The sequence below is a fragment of the Tenrec ecaudatus genome, chromosome 12 (assembly GCF_050624435.1).
Source record: "Tenrec ecaudatus isolate mTenEca1 chromosome 12, mTenEca1.hap1, whole genome shotgun sequence".
NCBI lineage: Eukaryota > Metazoa > Chordata > Mammalia > Afrosoricida > Tenrecidae > Tenrec > Tenrec ecaudatus.
Window position 1 is genome coordinate 25,591,454 of NC_134541.1, and position 24,613 is coordinate 25,616,066.

At 43.4% G+C, this 24,613-nt stretch overlaps 1 protein-coding gene across 1 annotated transcript in view; it reads left to right on the forward strand.

The window, feature by feature from the left end:
* SAMHD1 (SAM and HD domain containing deoxynucleoside triphosphate triphosphohydrolase 1) overlaps positions 1-24,613 on the forward strand; it is a 50,279-nt gene that overhangs the window by 3,682 nt on the left and 21,984 nt on the right. Inside the window, exons 2-5 of the mRNA XM_075528790.1 lie at positions 4,311-4,377; positions 16,330-16,372; positions 18,297-18,457; positions 20,068-20,183. Of these exons, the coding sequence (XP_075384905.1) occupies positions 4,311-4,377; positions 16,330-16,372; positions 18,297-18,457; positions 20,068-20,183 (387 nt within the window). The remainder of the gene's footprint in view (positions 1-4,310; positions 4,378-16,329; positions 16,373-18,296; positions 18,458-20,067; positions 20,184-24,613) is intronic.

A 24,613-nucleotide genomic window follows, 5' to 3' on the forward strand; every position in this document is an offset into this window, starting at 1 on the left:
TATCAAGAGTTCACGAAGGTGGGAAGGTGGGGGAGGGAAGGACAAAAGAGGAACTGATACCAAGGGCTTTCGTAGAAAGCAAATGTTTTGGAAATGTTGATGGCAACATATATACAAATGTGCTTGATATAATTGATGTATGGATTGATGTAAGAGCTGTAAGAGCCCCCAATAACATGATTTATATGAGGGGGGAAAAAAAGAAGAACTGCCCCGGTGGGTTTCCCAGACTTAAATTTTTACAGAAGTAGAAAGCCTCACCGTTCTTCCATGGAACTACGGGTGAGTTTGAACTGCTGACCCTATGATTAGCAGCCCAATGCATAACCCTCCATGACATGAGGGTACCCGCCAGAACCAGTATCCTGAATTCTGACTTCTCACCTCCAAATTGTGAAAAAAATCGAATGTCTGCCTGTTAAAGCCACTCATCTCTGGTATTCCATTACATCATCACTAGATAATGAAGGCGGGTTATAAAACAGCATAAATCATTTGCATAAAATTATATAATTGTATAAGGAAATGCCTTGAATGGTATTGTCTAAAATTGTTGGTAGTAGACAGCTACTGGAAAATTTTAAGGAAGCTTCTATTTTATACTTCTTTATATTTTTTATACTATGTGGATATTTTAAACTCAGTAATTCATTACTTTTGATAAAAAACAAAACAAGCCTTTTGATTAAACATGTTTCTTGTAGACAGCCCCGAGTTTTGATGTCTGAAGTCAGAAAGCACTAGAACTACCAAAAGCAAAGAAAAACACATACATGTATGTGTATGTACACATGTGAGTGTATGTGTGTGTTTAACATTCCATTGTGCTTTAGATGATAGTTTGCACCGCAAATTAATTTTTCAATAAATAAGTCATAAAATTTACTTGGCAAGTCAATATTTCAATCAATAACTCATACATACATTGTTTTGTGACAATAGTTGCAATCCCCATAGGTGTCAGCACAGTCTTCATAGCTGTCTGTGTGGCTTTTTTCTCTTTTTTAAAAATCATTTTATTGGAGCCTTTTATTGCAATTGCAGCCATGGTGTCAAGCACATTTGTACATTTGTTGCCCTCATCATTCTCAAAACATTTGCCTTCTGCTTGAGCCCTTGGTATCAGCTCCTCATTTTTCTCCTCCCTTCCCTGCTCCCCCCTCCCCATGAACCCCTGATAATTTCTAAATTATTATTATTTTGTCATATCTTACACTGTCCAATGTCTCCCCTCGCCCCCTTCTTTCCTCTATGTCTCCTCTTGTCCAGCCCCCAGGGAGGAAGTTATATATAGATCCTTATAATTGGTTCCCCCTTTCTACTCCACCTTCCCTCCACCCTCCCAGTATCATCACTCTCACCACTGGTCCTGAAGGGATCATCTGTCCTGGATTCCCTGTGTTTCCAGTTCCTATCTGTACCAGTGTACATCCTCTGGTCTAGCCAGATTTGTAAGGTAGAATTGATATCATGACAGTGGAGGGTGGAGAGAGAGGAAGTATTTAAGAACTAGAGAAAAGTTATATGTTTTATCGTTGCAACACTATACGTTGACTGACTTGTCTCCTCCCTGTGACCCTTCTGTAAGGGGATGTCCAGTTGTCTACAGATGGGCTTTGGGTACCCAGTCTGTACTCCCTCTCTTTCACAATGATATGATTTTTTTTTTCTTTGATGCCTGATACCTGCTCCCTTCGACAACTTTACATCACACAGGCTGGTGTGCTTCTTCCATGTGGGCTTTGTTGCTTCTCAGCTAAATGGCTGCTTGTTTACCTTCAAGCCTTTAAGACTCCAGATGCTATATCTTTTGACAGCTGGGCACCATCAGCTTTCTTCACCACTTTTGCTTATGCACGCATTTGTCTTCAGCGATCGCATCATGTCAGGAAGGTGAGCATCATGGAATGCCAGGTTAATAGAACAAAGTATTCTTGCATTGAGGGAGTACTTGCATAGAGGCCCAATGTCCATCTGCTACCTTAATACTAAACCTATAAATATATGCACATAGATCTATTTCCCCATCATCATATGTAAATATACTTACATATATACATGCCTGTACTTAGGTCTCTTTAAATGCCCTTTGCCTCCAAGTTCTTTCTTCTAATTCCTCTTGTCCCACTATCATGCTCAGCCTTCATTTGGGTTTCAGAAATTCCTCTCAGTGGGTTTCAGTAATTCCTCTCGGTGTCTTTGTGTATTTTATCAGCCTGTGTTATGATTTGGCTCGGAGGTGGCCTTTGGAAGTTACTTGTGTTTCCAGTTAGAAGGTTGTCTTAGGGCAGTAGTCTCAGTGGTGGCTCTGGCCTCTTCCAAACTTGTAAGGTTGTGTTAGATCTCTCTGGAGCTAGAGTTATACCTCGGTCCTTGGCTCCACGCAAGAAAGAAATCATGCCAAAGCCTGGTTTCGTGATCCAAGTGAGTTTTATGAGAGTTAGAAGAAGTTTCAGGTTTACACGGCACCCGTAGGACTCCTCCCGACCATGCAGCCTGGCGGAAGCTGCTCAGCTTCACGCAGAGACTCTGGGCTCCTGCCTTTTCAAGGATTCCACTTGGAGGCGTGGTGGACGACCCCTAATCGGCCCCATTGGCTGAATTGAATTCACCTGGCCTAGATGGGCCAATCCAGGTTTAGCGCCCACCCATGCCTACCGGCGGGAAACCTGAACCTCTGAGCATGTGCAGTGCGCCACTCCTTGTCCCCGTGCTTGGCTCTCTGGACATGCTTAAATGGCCTTTATTTTTTCATATTAATTCTGTTCCACATTATTTGCGCCTTCCGACAGAGCCCTTCAATTACGGTACTGGTCCTCATGGAAGGAAAGGGGGAGGGGTGTGTGTGTGTGTTAAGTGTTTCAAAACATAGAGTATTGAGTGTTATTCACAGAGATCTTAGAAATAAAGGACAAGCATCAGCTTGTGGCTTAACCTGGAAATTCTAAGGACAACAGACCTTAGTGTTGTCCCTACCCCACCCCTCTTCTGTTTTGAAAGGAAGCTGCTGACTGTGCTAGATTCAATAAAGTGTTACTTTGCCTTCCTGTCCCTCATACATGTTGGTCGTTTTGCTTTAATTGTGATGTGCGTGCGTGCGTGTGTGTGTGTGTGTGTGTAAAACTGGTGCTCATTTGTTTTTTTGATGTGAGGGGCATAGTGCTTTCGGAGTTCATTCTACTGACTCAAACTGGCAATCAAGCATTCTATTTAGAGATTCTGAAAGGCCTGCTTTGTGACAGATGGGGAACTGGTTTTGCCACCACGACAATGCACTTTGCTCATGCAGCCATCTCGGGGCTCCAGTTTGGGGCAAAAAACAGCATGCCCCTCTTGCTACACACACCCGACTCACCTGATCTTGCGCCATGAGACTTCTTTTTGTTTCCTCGAATGAAGAGGTGAAGAAAAACAACAAGGGAGGTGCTGTCAGCCTTCCAAACAGATGAGTCTGAAAATGTTTCCAAGAACGGAATCGCAGATTTGCCTACTGTGTTAAGTACACTGGGGAGTACTTTGAAGGTGATACGGTTGTTTTATTTAAAAAGTTAAACATATAGCTTTGAACAAAACATTCCAATTTGGGAGGATACTCCCGTGTGTGTGTGTGTGTGTGTGTGTGTGTGTGTGTGTGTGTGATAGCATTTTTCATGTGTCATTCAGTGACAATGAGTAGCAACAATCATCAACATGCTCCCTTCCAAATAATCCCATCACTATTTTAGAATGCCCCTCGCTTTTTTTTTTTCAGCTAAATATTTTAGCAAAGAATTTGCACGACCCATGTTTTACACTTTTACCTCACACAGTGACTCGCGGGCAGTGAGTTTGGTGTTGGGTATAGTTAGCGAGCTAACATTGCGCTTCCGTAAATTATTGTGGTGGTTGTGCTCAGTGCCATCAAGTCCCGTTCTAACGCGCGCAGCCCTGTGTGCGGCAAGGCGGCACACCACTCCACCCTGCGCCATGCTCACCACGGTCTTACATGTGAGCCCATTGGGGCAACCAGCTGGTGGCGGGCCTGCCTCTTTCACTGCCCCTCCACCTTGCAAAGCATGGTGCCCTTCTCCAGAGACCACTCTCTCCTGACAGCCCATGCAAAGTAGGGGAGGCAGTTCCAGTGGTCTTCATCACTTCATCAGAAATGCCACCAAAAGGGAGAGCTTGCTCTCATCCATGGCCTGCGGTGGGTCCTTAAGAAACATTGATCCGATCAGGTAAATTCTGGTGGTTCAAACGGAAAGACATGGAAAAACCTCTCTTGGAAACCTTGACTCCGTTCATCTTTTTCCCATTCTCTTCCTTCATAGAAAACAAAACCGCAGCTCCACAACGGCACTCCTGCAGTAAGACTCCTCCTGAAAGTCCCGGAGTAAGGTAAGGACGGCAATGCACACTGCAGTCAGGCACACTGGCTGTTGTTGCTAAGTGGCATTAAGTCAGTCGTCCCTCATGCTATGGATGAAACACCACAAAGTCCTGCCCCACCCTCGCAGTTGTTGCCTCTTGTTGAGGGCCTTCCTCTCTCCCCGGCCCCTCCACTATACCGAGGAGCAAACCCCAAGATGGCGAATATCAATTGCCCTCCTTTTCGATTGAGGAAGTGTTTTAAAATAGCATCTTCTGCCTCCTGATTAACACAGTATTTTTGCTACTCTTGTTGCTGCTGTGTCCGTTCTCTGTTTGATATGGCTGTTTCTTTCGGTTTTGAGCGTGTTGCCTGACAAGCTGGCATTCCAGAACAATTGAGTAATACGCTGCAGAAAGTACACAGAACTCAGAGGGCGGTAGGGAAATGTTGGCTTGAAATATCAGGACAACAACACAAGTTTGAGCATCTTTCTAGTTGTTTTCAGGCTGGTTTATCCCTAGACCTGGTGTTAGATTTAAAGATACACGAGAAATTACCTTAGTCACCCTGTTGTTGATGGTGATGACAAACTATAATCCTCCCATTTCTGCACTTGTGACGTGAAGAATAATAAGGATCAATAGACAAAGCGTTCAGTGCATGCTAAGTCCTTAATAATGCCAACTGGGACATATCCTATGTAAGGCTGAACATTCTAGACTATATATTTAAGAAGGGACCATTTGAAAATCTCAGTTATGGTCTACATTGGTTAAATTAATCTTTTAAGTAGAGATTTTGTTTTCATTAGGGAACTGGCAGACGGGATCAAATGCAGGCCTTTTTTTCTGGAGTTTTCCTGGACTAAATGTTGTTTGTGCTCACAGCAACCTAAGAATCAAAACAAAGGATTATGCTGAATTACTTCCTGTCCTTTTCTCAGCAGTAGATAATAAAAATAGAATGTTTAAAATTCATCATAGGACATTTAACTGACTTTGAATAAATATTTGTGGAATCTGAATCTCCAGGGACCTCCTCTTAGCCCTTTCACAATCATATTCCCCCTCAATTCCCATCAAATGGAGCCTCTTTTTTCCCCCATTATATTCTTTCTTCTTTTTTTTTTTTTACATTTTATTAGGGACTCATACAACTCTTATCACAATCAATACATATACATACATCAATTGTATAAAGCACATCCGTACATTCCCTGCCCTAATCATTTTCAAAGCATTTGCTCTCCACTTAAGCCCTTTGCATCAGGTCCTCTTTTTTTTCCCTTCCCTCACTGCTCCCCCCTCCCTCATGAGCCCTTGATAATTTATAGATTGTTATTTTGTTATATCTTGCCCTATCCGGAGTCTCCCTTGCCCCCCTTCTCTGCCGTCCCTCTCCCAGGGAGGAAGTCACATGTGGATCCTTGTAATCAGTTCCCCCTTTCCACCCCACTCACCCTCCACTCTCCCAGCATCGCCCCTCACACCCCTGGTCCTGAAGGTATCATCCACCCTGGATTCCCTATGCCTCCAGTTCCCATATGAAATAGTGTACAACCTCTGCCCTATCCAGTCCTGCAAGGTAGAATTCGGATCATGGTAGTTGGGGGGAGGAAGCATCCAGGATCTGGGGGAAAGCTGTGTTCTTCATTGGTACTACATCGCACCCTGACTGACCCATCTCCTCTCCTAAACCCCTCTATGAGGGGATCTCCAGTGGCCGACAAATGGGCCTTGGGTCTCCACTCTGCACTTCCCCCTTCATTCACTATGGTATATATATATATATATATATATATATATATATATATATATATATATATATATACACACACACACACATATATACATACATATGTAACAAACATACATATACATACTTTTTTTTTGCATGATGCCTTATACCTGGTCCCTTTGGCACCTCGTGATCGCACAGGCTGTTGTGCTTCTTCCATGTGGGCTTTATTGCTTCTGAGCTAGATGGTCGCTTGTTCACCTTCAAGCCTTTAAGACCCCAGACGCTATCTCTTTTGATAGCCGGGCACCATCAGCTTTCTTCGCCACATTTGCTTATGCACCCATTTGGCTTCAGCGATCGTATCATGGAGGTGTGCAGCCAATGATATGATTTTTGTTCTTTGATGCCTGATAACTGATCCCTTCAGGACCACGTGATCACACAGGCTGGTGTGTTCTTCCATGTGGACTTTGTTGCTTCTGAGCTAGATGGCCGCTTGTTTATCTTCAAGCCTTTAAGACCCCAGACACTATCTTTTTGATAGCCGGGCACCATCAGCTTTCTTCACCACATTTACTTGTTCACCCGCTTTGGCTTCAGCAGTTGTGTCGGGAGGGTGAGCATCGTACAGTGCCAATTTAATAAAAGAAAGTATTCATGCATTGAGGGAGTGCTTGAGTAGAGGCCCAAGGTCCTTCCCCCACCTTAATACTAAACCTATAAATATAGACACATAGCTCTATTTCCCCATCCTCATATCTATATTTGCATGTACATGTCTTTGTCTAGACCTCTATCAATGCCCTTTGCCTCCTAGCTCTTTCCTCCATCTCCCTTGACTTTCCTCCTGCCCTACTACTATGCTCCGTCCCCACCTGGGCTACAGCTATACCTCTTCTCTATGCAACCTTACCCTTGATCATTCCCCACCAGGCCTGCCACTCCCCCCTCACTACCATTTTGGGTCCCATGTTGTTCCCTTGTCCCTGTGTTTGGTTAACACCACTTCCTTACCCTCCCACCTCCCTCCACCCCAAGTCCCCCCGGAACTGTAGGTCCCATTGTTTTTCCTCCAGATAGTTCATCCAGCCTGTCCTATTCAGACAGACCTGTGGAGACAATAACATGCACGAAAACAAGACAGAGGAAAACAAAGCAACTATACAACCAGACAACAAAACAACAATAACAAACCACTGACAAAGAACAAAACAAAACACATCACGAAAGAAAAGTTTGTAGTTAGTTCAAGGATCGTTTGTTGGCCCTTAGGAGTGTTTTCCAGTCCAGTCTGTTGGGATACCACGCCCTGGCCCCAAAGTCCACTTTCAGCATTCCCTGGGGCCCTTGCCACTCCATTCCCTTGCTGTTCCGCTGCACTCCCCCAGCGCTTTGCCTCGGTGTGGTGGGATCAGGTCAGGTGCAAGTCCCACACTGTGTCTCCGGTGCTGTCCCCTGTATCGCCCTTGGTCACTGGGGGGCATCATGTCTCATAGTGGGGCCAGCCATGTTGTTCTCTCTGTGGACTGGCTGCTCTACTCTGGAACATCATCCTCATGGCCTGGTGGGCCTGGAGCCTCTTATTACCATTAGTTCTTGTATGTAGATGTAAGGTAGGTCAAAGGTTTGGGCATCAGGATTTCAGTTCATACATGCACGGGTTTAAACATGTGTTTAAACATGTCTGTGTGGTCAGTGGATGGCTGCAGACACTTTCTCTCAGTAATGCATTTGTCTTAGACTCCTTAGAGCGTCATGAGAAAAGGGTTCCATCCGATGGTATCTGCTTGGCTTGTTAAGTCAGAGCAGAGAGGGCAGCTCAGAAGGTTATGGCACCTGTTTGGGGGGGATTCCCAAGGGGTGGTCTTGGTAGATTTTTTCTACAGCCAGAGGCTGATCATGAGGGCTTTCAGGAAGAAGTTCTAAGAAAATTGAAGAATACGTCACTAAGAAAAGGCCAGGAAAGTTGCACTGAAATTTTGTTGGTTTTGTTTTTTCCACCTGACAGGGCGCCTGCCCTTGCTTTGAGAATTCCGAGGAGTCTCGCATGGGAATTTCTTCAGGACCCTTACCAAAACCACCCTACAGTTCTGGTGTTGCCCTTTCAGACTTACTTTTGTTCCCAAATCTCAAAGAGCGCATAAAAGGAACATAATTTCAGTCCCCTGAAGAAATCAATACTTCCTTTTTGACATGGCCCATTCTTTTTTCTTTTCAAGCTAGGTACTTAAATTTTTTAAAATCATTTTATTGGGAGCTCTTATATATATTTTAAAATCCAAAACTCAATTAGATCAGGCACATTTGTACAATTGCTGCTACCATCAGTTTCAAACCATTTTCTTTCTACTTGAGCTCTTTGGTATCAGCTCCCCTTTATCTCCTCCCTTCCCCCCTACCCCCCTAGGAACCCTTCTTATTACATTATATATTATTATTATTGCCATATCTTACACCATCCAGTGTGTCCATTCCCCTACAATTGTGTTATTCTTTCTGCTCAAGTGGGGTTATACAATCATCATTTGCTATCATTGTCCCCTTCTCCTCCATCTCTTCCCTTACCTTCAGGGAATCATTACCCCTGTGACTGTTTCTGAAGAGTTATCTATCTTAACTTCCATGCACCAAATGATCTTAATTATACAAATGAACTTACGCAGGTCTAACAAGATTAAGAGCTAAAACAGAGACCATGATAGTAAGGGGAAGAAATGTTAAGTAACTAGAGGATAGTAATGTGTTTCTTCAGTGCTACACTACACGCTGGATATATCATCCCTTCCGTGTGGCCCTCTGTAAGGGACTGTCCAATTATCTTACAGGTGGGTTTGGGGTCTCCACTTTGTCCATGCTCCTTCACGCCAATCTGATTGCTTGTTTTTGAATTTCTGCTATCTGTTCCCATCAACACCTCATGATCACACAAGCTGGTATGCTTCTTCCTTGTTGCTCCCCTGCTAGATGACTGCTTATTTAACTTCAAGCCTTTAAAAACCCAGATGCTATCAGCTTTCTTCACCACATTTGCTTACGCACCTATTTCGTCTTCAGGGATCCTGTCTGGAAGATGAGTATCATACCTCTCCACATTATTAGAGCAAACCATATACACAGAGAGAGAGAGAGAGAGAGACAAATGCACCTATCTATATATTTATAGCTTTACATTTATACATGTCTATATTTATACCTATATATTTAAATTTTATTTTCTTGTTCTTTCTGCTTTTTCTTTTTTCTTTCTAACTATCATGTTGGCCCATTATTCACCTCTCAGTAATTCCTGTCCAATACATTTCAATTGATCAAACAGGACCAGGAACGCTAGCTCCTCCTCATCGTCAATTTTAGATCACTTGTTATTCCCCTGTCCCTGTCATTATGGGCTCATCACTCCCCACCCCCACCTCCTCCTTTCCCATGCCCCCCCAGAACCCTAGGTCCCATTGCCATCTTCTTGGGATTGCTTATCCTGCCTATGTTATATAGATAGACAACAAAAGGGGTGAGGGGAGGAGAAAAGAGACCATGCAAATAGTTCCAAGTCTGACTGGGGTCCTGACCCAGAGTAGGTGAGCATCCCTCTGTTCAATAGCGAGCAGGCCCTAATAGAATCCCCTTTTCTTTCAGGGATCTATCTCCCAGGACCCGCTTACCTAACACCCCTTCTACCCTTTCAGTCTTCAACGTATGTGTCCATGCCTTCTATGAGACCCCATTGCTCTGTCTGCAGTCTAGTGCCCCACCCCCACCCCATTACACCTTTAGACTTTCCGTGTGTCCCCCTTGTGAATATCCCTCAACCAGTTCAGATAAGGTGCCAAGTGCTGCCCCCCGAGATTCCTCAGGAAATTTTATGTCTGTCTTTTCTCCTTTTTCTGGTCTGTTGCACTGCCCTCTTGGTTTGCCTCCCTGTGTGGGTGGGTCCAACTGGATCCTCAGTACTGCCCTCTGTAACTCGGTCGTTTAGGGTGGGGGCATCGTGTGTCCAGCTGGGGCCGGCCCTGCAGGCCTCTCAGCTGCTCTAAGGAGGTACATCACCCTCCAGGCTTGGCACACCGGAATGAGGTCTACTCTCTCTCTCCTTTTCCTGAGCAGACACAATTTTCCCTCCCTTTGGGTAGATTAGTACCCTGTTCCCCCATTGACATATTTTTTTCTTCTCCCACCCTCTTAGACCTTAAAGGTTTATGGAGGGGGAGGACATGGTGCATTCTTTGTGGTAGGAGGGGCTGGAGAGATGGAAACACAGCCATCAGAAAAAGTATATAGAATCAGGCATCCTCAAACTACAGCCCGCCAGGTGTTTTTGCCCCCATTTGTCTTTTTATTTCAAGATAATATATGTGCAGTGTGCATAGGAATTTGTTCATAGTTTTTTTTTTAAAACTATAGTCTGGTCTCCCAACGGGTCTGAGAGACAGTGCACTGGCCCCCTGTTTAAAAACCTTGAGGACCCCTGGAGATCTAGATGGATCATATGTTGAGAAATAATAATGTCCCGTTTTTAATATTTTTAATGAAACTTTATACGATTTTGGAACAACGCTTTTTTTTTCATTGTGTCCTATTTAAATTAAATGGGTTTGGGCAGAAAGGGAGAGCTTTCTAGTTTATTTTTTAAACTTTCTATTGTGAATGAGGTTTACAGAGTAGATCAGTTTTCCTTTCAACGACCCTCATACATATTTTCTTTCATTTCATTGATTGCAGATCCCATTATGTGACATCACTAACCCTACTTCCTTCCTGTGCTTCCTATTTCCGTTCTGATTTCTTTCCACCTCTTCTGAACTTTGTTAATGGGGAAATTCCTCCCCTTTGATCTCAAATGATGGATTATTCAGTGGGATCTATTTTAATAGGGTCTTTCTTTTAAAGAGAACCATATACTTCTATGTGCACTAAATGCTTCTTTCAGCAAATACTGTACGCTAGATGTTCTTCCAGGAGTTTGGAACATATAAATGAGCAGACAAAATTTCAGAAGGGGCAATATCCGATAAACCTCTTCTGGTTATTTTATAATTAGTAGGTGCGTTGGGCACAGCTTATTAGAGCTTCACTAGCAATCTTGGTGCCTAATGGATTACATGCTGGGCTGCTAACCACAAGGTCATCAATTGTAAATTGTCATCTGCTCCTGCGGGGGGAGGGGGGGTGGCGGAGCAAGGCTTTCTACCCATTGAAAGAGCTACAGTCTCAGAACGCACATGGCCAGTTCTGATCTGTCCTGTAGAATCACGGAGTTGGAATCATGGCAGTGAGTTTAGGTTCCAGGTTGGATTAGAGCAGCAGTTCTCCACCTGTGGGTTGGGGGGCGAAAGACCCTGTCACAGGGGTCGCCTGACTCATAACAGTAGCAAATGACAGTGATGCAGTAGCAATGAAAATAACTGTATGGCTGGGCGGGCACCACAACACGAGGAACTGTATGGAAGGGCCACGGCATTAGGGAGGTTGAGAACCGCTGGATCAGATCTGCAGTGGCCTATGTGGCAGCCCCTCGCTACATGTGGGTATCTAAATGAACAGCCACTTAAATGAAAAGTTCGGCTCCTCCGTTAGGTTAGCCAAATTTCAAGTGCCTAGTGCCCATTTGAGCAGAAGTGTTGGTCCGCAGAGATACAAAACACTTCCATCACTGCAGAAATTCCTACCAGGGACTCGGGGAATCCAAATGACAACAGATCCACTGACCGTGGGACCCGTGTATCTGACTCACTAACATATCTTTGCTGTTTTCCCTCTTTCCCTGTTCCGCCTTTCACAGATGTCCGCTCCATTCCCAGGGCTCACTTTCCAAAGCAGCTGATGCAAACTCTTGTCCTGGGCTTTGCTTTCTAGAGAAAATCCTACACAGACAAGCACGTCTTGTGCTCCCTCAAACGGGTGCCCTTCTGGGAAATGAGAAACATTGTCACCTTAAATGTAGATCTCAGTCATAAAAAGCTTTCCATTTTAGAAATGTTGAAATACAGAAATCTAACTGTATCAAAAGAGTGCTTTTTAAAAACTATCCTAACCCATGCTTATTTTAAATTTTTATTTAAAACGTTTGAAACACACCCACACACACACACCAAAAACAAAACAAAAACCACTAGATCTTTGGCAGTTCTTAAAGGCTACAAAAAACTAAGTGTCCCTTGTAACCCCAGTGCTGAACACAGTGTTCAGACACTCATGAAATGGTTGCTCAATGAATATTACTCTACTTCATAACGCTTTATAATCTTATCAATACTGCCAGGGGGCCTGACTAGTAAGCTAATTAAAAAATATATATTTTTTAAAGATATATCTTCAACATGCATTCCTAACTTAAAAAACACTCAATAAAATAGGCATAGAAGGGAAATTTCTCGACACAATAAAAGCCATATGTGTGAAACCAATAGCCTTCCTTTCACTTCATGGAGATAAATTGAAAACATTTCCTCTTTAAATGGGAACCCGACAGGGTTGCCCTTTATCACCACTTTAACCTAATCCTAGCAGTTTGAGCTCACTGAGTCATAAGACATCAAAAAGATATCCAAGGGATCCACATAGGTACAGAAGAATTAAAAATCCCTCTGTTTTCAGATAGCACCCTATTGATAGAAAACCCCAAAGATTCCAGTGAAAAATTGCTCGAACTAATTGAAAAAGTTGGCAGTGTAGCAGACTATAAGATCAGCATACAGAAATCAGTTGGTTTCTTGTGTATTAAGAATGACCATATCGAAAAAGATATTAAAAGAACAGTTCCATTTGCAGTAACTACACAAAAGATAAAATATTTATGAATAAATCTTCCCAGAGAGATAAAAGATTTATACAAGTAAACCTGCTTAGTAATGCCCCTTCAAGCCAAAGGAAACTTACACAAATGAAACAAGCTACCATGTTCCTGGATAGGCAGACTATAAACATCGTGAAAATATCAGTTTTACCAAAAATACTGTACAAATTCAATGAAATTCTGATCCAAAGCCCACCAGTTCTTCAAAGAAACAGAAAAGCTAATAACCAACTGTATATGGAAAAGAAAGAAACCCAGGATAAATAAAACACTATTTAAAAAAAACAAAGTAGAAGGTCTTTCACTCCCATACTTTAAAACCTACTCTAGATCCACAGTCACCGGTGGGATTCAAATAATTTAACAATTGGTTCGCTGCCCTAGTGACCATTTTAAGTATTAGAAAGATAAACTAAAAGGTAGTTTATTATTTTACACAGTTAATACTTAAATAAGAACAATTTAAAAAGGTACACAAAACTAAATACTGTTGCTGATATCAAGGGCTCAAGTAGAAAGCAAATGTTTTGAGAATGATGATGGCAACACATGCACAAATGTGCTTGACACGATGGATGGATATATGGATTATGATAAGAGCTGTATGAGCCCCTAGTAAAATGATTTAAAAACAAAAACAAAACTAAATGCTGTTATAAAAAAAGAGCTAAAATATCAAGTAAGACCTGACAAAAGAAATAAAACTGTTCATTAAGATGTTTCCATATTGCTTCTTGACTGGCATCCTTGCTGCAATATTCTTTGTTTTTATGACAAGCATAATTCTGTCCAATTTTTGTCGTTATGGACAGAATGAACAATCCTACGGCACTTAGAATACTCTGTTGCACAGATGCATGTTAAAAAAGAGTAAGAAATGTACATTGGTAATTTCCACATTGGGCAGCTGCCCAGCCACCCCCCTTAGAGAGAACCCTTACTGCAAGTGCCATTGTAACAATGATTTCACCAAACTCACAAAAAATTAGGTATTGGTTCTGCCAAACCGGTCCAAACCAACTGAATCCCACCACTCGCCATAGTAATCAGAACAGCCTGGTACTGGTACAATGATAGATAGAACTGAGGACCCAGGAATACAACCACGTACCTGTAGACACCTCATCTTCAATAAAGGACCAAAACACATTAGGGAAATGGATAGCCTTTTCAGCAAATGATGTTGGGAAAACTGGATCTTCACCTACAAAAGAATGAAACAGGACTCATGCCTCATATCCTGTACAAAAATACAACTCAAGATGGATCAAAGCCCTAAATAGAAACCACACAATTATAAAAACCTTCGATGGAAAAATAGAGACAAACTTTCGTTCTACGTCCATTCATTGGGCCTGCCGTACATCAAATAAAAAGCTAATCTCCAAAATCTATAGAAAACTGCAACATCAGAAATAAATAAATAAATAGAAATTAAAAAAAAGAAAACTGCAACATCTTAACAAGAAAAATGCCAAGAACCCAATAAAAAGGGCCACAAGACATCAATAGGCAATTTACCACAGTAGACCCTATGAAGGTATGTTCAAGTTCGTTAGCGGTAAGAGTAATGAGATAGCACCTTACACCGACACTTTTAGCAAAATTCCATAAGACAGAAAATAATAAATTCTGGAGAGGCTACAGAGAGACGGGAATGGTTTTCATTGATGGTAGGACTATGGCATTGTACAACCACCGTGGAAATCAGTAGGGCACTCCAGCTACCTTCCTACCCTAAAGAGATAAAGAATACAGCACCAGCAGACACGCGCACGCCTATTGTAGCAATAGTCACCATAGCAAAAACAAGGAAACAACCCAAACCCTCAATTATAGAGGAGTGGATAAACGAGCTCTAGCACATTCATACTGTAGAATATTATGCGTCAGTAAAAAAATGACAACGCTCTCAACACCGTGAGACACGGACAAATCTAGAGAACATTACGCTTAGTCAACTTAGTCAATCTTACAAAGATAAATACGTAGTAACACCCCAGTTATAAGGAAAAACAAACAGAAGTGTGGTTTATATATCAAAAGACTGTAAGTGTTTGATGACTGTGAGAGGCCAGGGACTGGGACGGACAGGGAGGGGAGAGAGAGGACTTTGGAAGGGAGAGAAAGAGAACTAGCAGCTATGGGGGGTTAGCAGGATATTGTTGGTTTCATTTTTGAGATGGGCTGTGTAAATCAATATGCACAGGATATTTCTATAAGAACTTCAAAAGAAAAGTCCCTCCAGATTCTTAGTGCCTCAAACCTCGAAGTCATAATCTGAGCGACTAAAAAAGTAAATGAAAAAGTAAAGTGAAACTGAAATGGACTTGGAGTCTTGAGTGACAAGTTCATCTCCAATGTACAAGAATGGATAAATCTATCATTAATTGAGGAACCGCTGGAAGCTCTGTGCTGGATGTATCTCGGGCATGTAGATGATCCCTGGGTAACAGATGAGAGGATCCATGGGCAGAAGGATGTTAAGTGGCTTTCCAATGAAAAACCGTGCCCATGGCCATGACGTCTATTCTGACCCACAGAGACCATACAGGACAGGGCAGAACCGCTCCTTTTGATTTCCCCAGATTTTACATCTGTCCAGGAGTAGACAGCCTTCTCTCTCTCTCTCTCTCTCTCTCTCTCTCTCTCTCTCTCTCTCTCTCTCTCTCTCTCTCTCTCTCTCTCTCTCTCTCAGCGGCGGGTGGGTTCGAACTGCTGACTTTGTGGTGAACTCATTGAGTAAATCACTCTGTCACCAGAGCTCCTGACTTGTCCAATTCCATATGGCAGATCTAAACTGTTTCTAAATGTGTCCAAAGTCCTCTTTCATTATTATGGTGCCCTAATTCACAGTGGCTCTCAATTGGACTGCTAACTTCAAGGTTAGTAGTTCAAAACCACCAGCCGCTCCAAGGGCGAAAGTTCCTCTCACCCATAGGGCTAGTTCTTCCCTGTCCTGTAGTGTCACTATGAATTAGAATCACCTTCTTGGGCAGTGAGGCGTGGGCGTGGGTGTGTTTGCTTTTTAATTCAAAGCAGTATGTTGAACTTTCACTTAGTGTCATGCACCTTCAGATCAGGAGGGGAGATGTTAACGTTGATTTGGTTGAAATAAATTGACGTATACATTGAACATTCAGAAGGGATGTCGTGGAAAGTGGCAGTGGGAACGAAGGGGTGGGTGAGAGAAGGTGGACTCGGCCTTCAACTACAGGCAGGAGGCGTTGGTGCCCTGAGTCGCCCACGGGAGGAGAGGATCAAGGACAAACCCCGCAACAGGCAACCTCGCCGGATTCGGGAGAGCGTCCAGAGTGCACGTGTTCAGATGAATTGTTCCTTCCCCTGCTGTTGGTGCGGAGAAGCCACGGTAGATGGCATTCTGGAGTCTTCCCCACGGACTCTCCAAGGCAGGGTGACGGATTTGCATATTTTTTTGTCATTTTAGTTTCCCGGAGGAGACAAAGAATCAGACTCCAATTATGATGAAGGTAAGAGGAGTCGGACTGTATTTCGTGTTCTTTTGAATGTGAAATGGTACAACCCAAATCATGTACATTTCCTTCTAAAAAGACTACAAAGAAATCTGCTTCTGGGGACAAGAACTGTGGGTATCCTTACACTTCCCTGAACTGCGTTTTCTAAAATATTTAATGCACACAGAAAACATCTTACCACCAAGGCTGCAAATCTCCACATTTTGCACTATCGGCTTCAGCCTGTCTGGAAAGCAAAATGTTAAAAAATCATTGACGGCCTCCTTAGTCCCCATTCCATGTGACTCTCAGCACCCCCCCACCCCCCAGAAGCAAGCTGCATCTGGATTTGGTGTTTAATCATTTCAGTGAATATTTTATACTTTTACTACATCTTCATAGGTATCTCCATAAACAGTGTATGGTACTGTTTTATTTTTTTTTAATAGTACTGTTTTACTTTTTTTTAAATACTATATAAATGGTATTGTACTGTAAGCACAATACCAATACTTCTTAAACTTGCTTCAATACCAATACTTCTAACCCTTGCTTCTTTTTTTTCCTTTTAATATTTATGAGAATCATCCACATCAACACACTAGCCCTAGTCATCCCTCAGTTACAGAAGAACTTTAAAGTTGTACTACATATCCTTGTCGCTTTGGGTAAATAATTTTTGTCAAATGCTAGCCTAGCTGGTGGATACGGTTCTAAATTTGAATCGGTCGATGGTTGTTTACCTCTCCTCCCCACCCCCCTTCAGACAGCTCAACAAGAACAGGTGTGAGGATGGCGCCGGACTGGGCACTGTTTGGCTCTATTGTACGTGGGTTTGCTGTGACCCGGAAATGACTTGACAGCCCCTGACACCCCAACACTACTCATGGTCACCACCTTTTTGTGTTATTTATTTATTCATTTAATTTTAATCATTTATTGGGAGCTCTTTCAGATATCGTAACAATCCATAGTCAATCACATCAAGCAGTATGGTGCGATTGCTACTACAATCGGTTTCGAAGCTTTTTCTTTTTTTTTTTTTTGCTTTTGTTTCTTCTTGACCTCCTTGATATCAGCTCCTCTTTTTAAAATTTTAATAAATCATTTTATTGGGGGCTCTTACAACTCTTATAACAATCCATACATCAATTGTATCAAGCACATCTGTACCTATGCTGCCATCATCATTTCCAAAGCATTTTCTTTCTACTTGAGTCCTTGGTACCAGCTCCTCATTTTTTCTCCCCCCGCCCTCCCACTCTAGTGACCCCTTGATAATTTATAAAGTACTTTTATTTTCATATTTTACACCATCCACTGTCTCCCTTCACCAACATTTCTATTGTTAGTCCCCCTGGGGGCTGGTTTGTGCATCGATCATTGTGATCAGTTCCCCCTTTCTCCCCCCCCACCACCGTCCCCCTAATATTCTTTCTTTTAGTTATTGGAAACTGTTAAGAAGAAATAAAATATGCCTCGGTGCAATGTACTTTTATTCTAACCATTTCAGTGACATGATTCACCTGGCGTGCAATTCAGCAGTTCAGTCGTATCAAGACGAGTTGTGCAAGCTTCACCACAGTCCGTTTTAGAGCATTTCCTTCATTCGTGTCCTTATGCCGTTAGCTCCCCATCTCCCCAGCCTGCCCTCTGTTCTCATGATCCAGTTACCGTCTCTGGAGATGTACCTCTTTTGGATTTCATATACAGAAAAACATTTCTTAAAAACAAAGGGAAAAATGCAATATGCTTTTATCTGTTGATAGTGATAGTAAATAAGATAATGGAATGAATGTCTTAATCATTTCCCTAAGCATTCTTCTTACTTGAACAATTAAATCGGTTTGACTTCTCAGCACAGGTAGGAATGGCTGCACAAACATGTTCGATGGAGTTGTGTGTCATCATGTATGTTAATCTGCGTCTCATTTTCTAGGTTATTAATGATCCCATCCATGGCCACATTGAGCTCCACCCCCTGCTCATCCGCATCATTGACACACCTCAGTTTCAGCGACTTCGGTACATTAAGCAGCTGGGAGGCGGGTACTATGTTTTTCCAGGAGCGTCGCACAACCGCTTTGAGCACAGTCTGGGGTAAGGAGACCCGGATGGAGGGGAAACCCTAGCGGTACCTCCTCTGTCTCATGAAACCATCCCCTCATTTCAGCTCTTCCATAAAAAGTAACTTTGTCAAACGATAGTACTACCCTTATTTTATTGATGACAAAATTGAGCTTTTTATCTGCTTTACTATATTTCATGTTTTATGCTCCCTTATAAGTCACTGTAGATACTTCCTGGAGAGATCATGCACACTGCCTCCCGACACATCATTGGTGTGAGCGCCTCATAGTGTATTGCTTTGTTCTTTGCTGTTTGCTTTGAAACATTGCTGGTTAATGAGAACACCTGTCTATACTAAAATGTTTGTTTACTTATCAAGAAATGTTTGTTGAATGTTAATGAGGCCTATGAAAACATAACACAGATAGAAATTATCTTTACTTTCATGGAACTCAAAAATATATTGAGGGTTTGCGTGCGTTCCTGCCCAGGTCCAAGCAGACTATTCTATATGGCCTCTCTAAAGAGATTCTGCAAAGTCACGCGAGAGCTCTGCCAGAAAGCGGCTCTAAAGATGTTTGAGAAGCCCTCTGTCAACACAAGAACACTTTGTTCTAATAACTTGGTATTCTGTGACACTCACTTTCCTGACACGGTCGCTGAAGATAACATGGGTGCATAAGCCAATGTGGTGAAGAAAGCTGATGGTGCCCGGCTATCACAAGATAGAGTGTCTGGGTCTTAAAGGCTTGAAGTTAAACAAGTGGCCATCTAGCAGGGGAGCAACAAAGTTCACATGGAAGAAGCACGCCAACCTGTGTGATCACAAGGTGTCATCAGGATCAGACATCAGGCATCAGAAGACACAAAACAAACCACCATTTCAGTGCAAACGAGGGGGGTTTCACATGGAGACCCAAAGCCCAACTGTAGACAATTAATTTTACATCCCTCACAAAGGGGTCACTAGGAAGGGACAAGCCAACCAGGGTGCAGTGTAGGACCAACTAAATACTCAACATTCCTCTAGTTCTTGAATGCTTCCTCCTCACTCACTATCATGACCCTAGTTCTATCTTACAAATCTGACTAGACCAGAGCACATACACTGGTACAGGTAAGAGCTCTCAACACACAGAATCCAGGACAGATAAACCCCTCAGGAACAGTAATGAGAGTAATGATACCATTAGGAAGGTGGTGTGAGAAGGGACAGAAAGGGGGAACCAATCAAAATGACACACAACACCCTCCCTGCCCCCAGGGAACCAACAACAGAAATGTGGGTGAAGGGAGACAGTGAATGGTATAAAATATGAAAATAAAAATAACTTATAAATTAACAAGGGTTCATGAGGTTAGGAGGGTGGTGGGAGGGAGGGGTAAAAAGAGGAGCTGATATCAAGGGCTCGAGTAGAAAGAAAATGTTTTGGAAATGATGATGGCAACATAGGTACAAATGTACTTGATGCAATTGATGTGTGGATTGTGATCAGAGTTGTGAGAGCCCCCAATAAAATGATTTATTAAAATTAAATAAATAAAAATGTTTGAGAAAGCATACGAAAGGACTTGAAGACCCCAGGTATCACCCAGTTTCCAAACGGAAGAGTGACTTGCTCTCTGTTTTTGCTGTGCAGGGTGGGGTACTTAGCAGGACGTCTGGTTCGTGCGCTGCATGAAAAACAACCGGAGCTGGGGATAAGCGAGCGAGACATGCTTTGTGTTCAGATTGCGGGGCTCTGTCATGATCTCGGTAAGCTGGACAGAGAGCCGGGTGGCTATCTAAAACTGTAACATTTCTATTTTTCTCTTTCTCTGAGACTTATGGCAAGTTCTGTTTTTAATTTGTTAACATCAATATAAATCTTCCTTCGCGTCTTCGTAGAATTATAAAACCAAAAACCCCCAAAAAGCCCATCTTCTGCTGTCAAGTCCATTCTGTCCCTCTCGGCCGGACAGAATAGGCTCGCGAGGCTGGAGCTGCCCTAGGGGGTTTCCAAAGCTGCCAGCATCCAGGGACGGAGACCGCAGCGTGTGTATTTCTCCTGTAATCAATCCAAAGCGTTTCTGTTGCATTTCCTGCAGCCTTCCAGTGATTTTTCCATGTAAAACATCTTTGCTACTAGGGACGGGAAAGGACTTTTGAATCATTTGAATAACGAGGTTTTCTACCAGTGTGGTGTTTGGAACCCTGTGTTTAGGATACTTCTCTGTCGGTCTAGCACCCGGTGTGTGTTCGTGTGCCCCTGTGATGCCTAAAAAGTATGGCTGCCACTGGTATTTCAAATGCTAGCAAGTTCACCTGGGGTAGACAGGTTTCAGCAGAGCTTCCAGACTGAGACAGGCTAGAACAAAGGAGCGGCCGGCCTACTTCTGAAGGAGTCGCCACTGAAGCCGTGTGGATCGCAATGGGACATGGTCCGATGCAGTTCCCACACCTGAGCCCCTCACGTGGGAAGGCACACAGAGTACGACAGGGGACGAGTCCCCTCAAAGCAGAATCGACCTTCAGGAGAGGCATAGAGTGAAGCTTCCAGGACCTTGGTATTCTGACGGACATAATTCAAAATGAGGAGAAACAGCCGAAAACATGCATTAATAATCGGAACGGGGACTATATGAAGTGTTCATCTCGGAAAATTGAAAGTTGTCAAAAATGAAATGAGATCCCAAAGGATCGATGTCTTAGGCATGCGTGGTCTGAAATGGACTGGGGTTGCTCATTTTGAGTTGTACAACCATAGGACCTACCACACAGGGAATGGCAATTAAAGTGGCATGGCCTCCCATTGGTTGTCAAAAAGAATAGTCCAAACTTGACCTGAGGGTCCATGCTGTCAGCAATAAGGTCAAATCCAGACACCTATGAGGAAGGCAACTTCATGGGATAAATACTGGTGATTGGAATGAAAAGTTGTCAGTGGCATATCAGACAAGGGACTGATTTCTCAAATTCAAAGAAAACTTTGACACCTAACAAGAAGGCAAATAAGCCCGTTTAAAAATGGGCAGAAGGCATGAGCAGACACTTCACCAAGGAAGACATTCAAGCGGCCAGCAAACAGATGAAGAACCGCTCATAATGGTTAGCAAATATCACGATCCTTCAGTGCACTAGACATGCTCATCAAAATAACCATGAGCTGTCCCTTCACCCCAGCATTCATAGCAAAAGTTCAGGAATCTGCAACAGCAGCAGCAACAAATGTTGTGGAGAATACGAAAGCATGAGCCTCCACCCCCCACCCCGCCCATGCGCTGCTGGTGGAGCTGTGATGGGTGCTGTCAGCATCATGAGGCATGTTCTCAAAAGAAACTGGGACTAGACATAACCATACGAAGCAGCCAGCCTTGCTCGTGGTACATGTTCTGGAGAAATAACAGCCGCAACAGGAATAGATATGCACACACCCATGTTCACCACACCACTATTTACAATGACAAAAACATGGAAACCGCCTAATGCCCATCAGGGGGAGGATGGATAGACTTTGGCACATACACACAATGGAACAGCAATATCCCTGCTCAATGCCACTTAACGTGGGTGGGTCTGAGGACCTGCTGAGTGAGATCAGTTGATCACGAAAAGGTAGGCATTGCCTGAGAGCACTATTATAAAAAGTAAAAAAAATGCTCACGCTAAAAGAATTAGTCTTTGATGGTTTTCTAGGGAGGGAGCGGGGGAATCTGTGGCCCAGAGAGTAGACGTGCATTAACTTGTGTGAAGGGGGAAGAAGTCGATGATAGGAGGGAAGCTGGCAAACTTGATGAAGGCAGGGGAGCACAGAGGCACATAATGTCATTGACATAAGCCTGCAATGTTGGGACAACACACAGCCTGGACAGCTGTGGCAGGGACAGTGCTATGGAAAGAAGCGGTCCAAGGGGCACCGGCAATGAAAACCCCACAAGACAAGGCTCAAGAAACAGAGGGACTACCAACTGAAATGTTTCAACAAGCCCATGCCACACTGGGGGTGCTCATTCATCAGTGGCAGGAAGCTTGGAAGACAGCTGGCTGAACGAGATCCGTGGTTGAGCCCATTTCAAGGAAAGACGCCCGCCCCCCCCCGCCAGGACGTGGAAATTATCAAACACTGTCATTACTATTGCACACAAGTAAAATGTTGCTGAACATAAGTCAACCACTCTAGCAGCATGACATTGACAGGGAGTTGCCGTAAGTTAAGCCAGATGCAGAAGAGAGCGGAACATAGGCCATTGTTGCTGATGCTAGATAGATGTTGACTGGAAGCACAGCATTCAGAAAGATGTGCACCTGTGTTTCGTTGAAAATGCAAAAGCATTCACTTGTATGGGTCAGAACAAGCTTTTGAAAATTTTTCCCTAGTTGGTCATGTGAAGAACAGAAATTCCCGAACACGTCATTGTGCTCATGTAGAACCTATGCATAGGCCAGGAGGAACTCATTTGAACAAAAAACGCTGAGTGGTTAAAATGGTGTACTCCAGGCTGCAGCCTTCCACCAGACTTCCATCAGTCTGGATGCTTAGAAAATAATATTAAGAAACAAAACCAAAAAAATGGCAGCAGGATTGCAGGAAGAGTCCTTCACCCATTAATGCCCAAATTAATTATTTTGTCTTATTTTTACATGAATTTTCATTGGCGACTCCTTAAAATAACTAACCCAGAATATCAATGAGAAATTCATGGTCATAATACAGTTCAGAGAGGTGTAATTAACGTGGACATTTGTGGGGGGGGGTGTTCTCCCTAAGAATTCTTAAACATTTGCAGTCAGCTTGAATGAAAATGCTCAGTTAAGAACTAAAGACGGTGGCATAAATGGGTTAATCCCTGGCGCTTTGCTTACGACAGGGGACACTTGAAGCACTTCCTGAGAAAGAGCAAAGACTGAAGCATTCGGCGTGAATTATACCTTCATGTGACAAAACAAAGATCCTCATAGTAAATAACATCATGGTAAAGGGAGAAAGGACTTAAGTCGTCACGGATTTTCTTTTACTTGGCTCCACCATCAGTGCGTACAGAGGCAGCAGTCGAGAAATGAAATCATGTGTCTCATGGGCCAATCTGCTGCACAAGACCTCCTGAAAATGTGGGAAAGCAAGGAGGTTACTTTGAGGTCTCTGGTGCAACCACCCAATTACCCAGAATGGTATTTTCAATTGCCTCACATGCTTGCGAGGCAGGAGCCATGAATAAGGCAGATAGGAGAAGAACTCGTGCCTCTGAATTACACAGTGTTAGCGACGAATATTGCACCAACCACACGGCCTGACAGAATGAGAACATCCGGCTGGGAAGAAGGCTGCAAGAATACACCCTTAGAAGCAAGGATGTGCGCTTTGGTCATGTTATCGGAAGAGATCAGTCTCCTGAAGAGGGACATCAGTTTAGAAAACTAGAGAGTGAGCAAAAAGAAGAGAAAGCCCCTTAGGGAAAGGTGGTCTGACGGGTGCAGACACAGGAGGGTGGACGGCGTTTCCTCCAGCTGTGCTAGTGTGGCCACGCGTTACACCTGACATGACGTCCGACCACCTGTTTAGGGTGGTGTGGCTTTCGTTTTCTTTCGTCCTCCAGGTGGGATAAAATAGGCGCTCCGGTGATGCAAGGGGTCACACAGCAGGCTGCTAATCACCAGGTCCAAAGTTGGAACCCACCAGCCACGCCATGGGAGAAAGATGAGGCTTTCCTCGCCCCTAAACAGTGACCCATCTCGGACACCCCCAGGTCACTTGAGTCAGTGCAAGAGTGGGATGAAAATGCCGTTTTCCATTTAATCGCTCTGTCAAACCAGGACCTTTTCTTGGTACGTGGACCACGTAGTCCAATTTCAGAAACACATAGATGAAGAGAAGAACTTCTTCCTGGACCCGGCTGAGGTCCCGTCTCGGTCCACTTGAATACAAGAGGAAGAAGATCATTTCCTTCCTCTGACCAGGAGAACAGCCGTCCTATGTTCGTTCAGCACCTCAGGTGGGGATTGTGCTAAACTTTCTGAGTGTGTAATTACTCAGCCGAAGAGCCCAAGCATTCACATGCCCATCATGTTAGCCTCCATTGATCCACACAGAGCGGCTTTTTCACCAATTGGATGTAATCTCTGGTGATTCTGGGGGGTGCTGACTTGTCTATTTGTTTCTACTTCCTCTTCTTTTAGGAAAGAGGAAGGAAGCATGATCCCCTTTTATG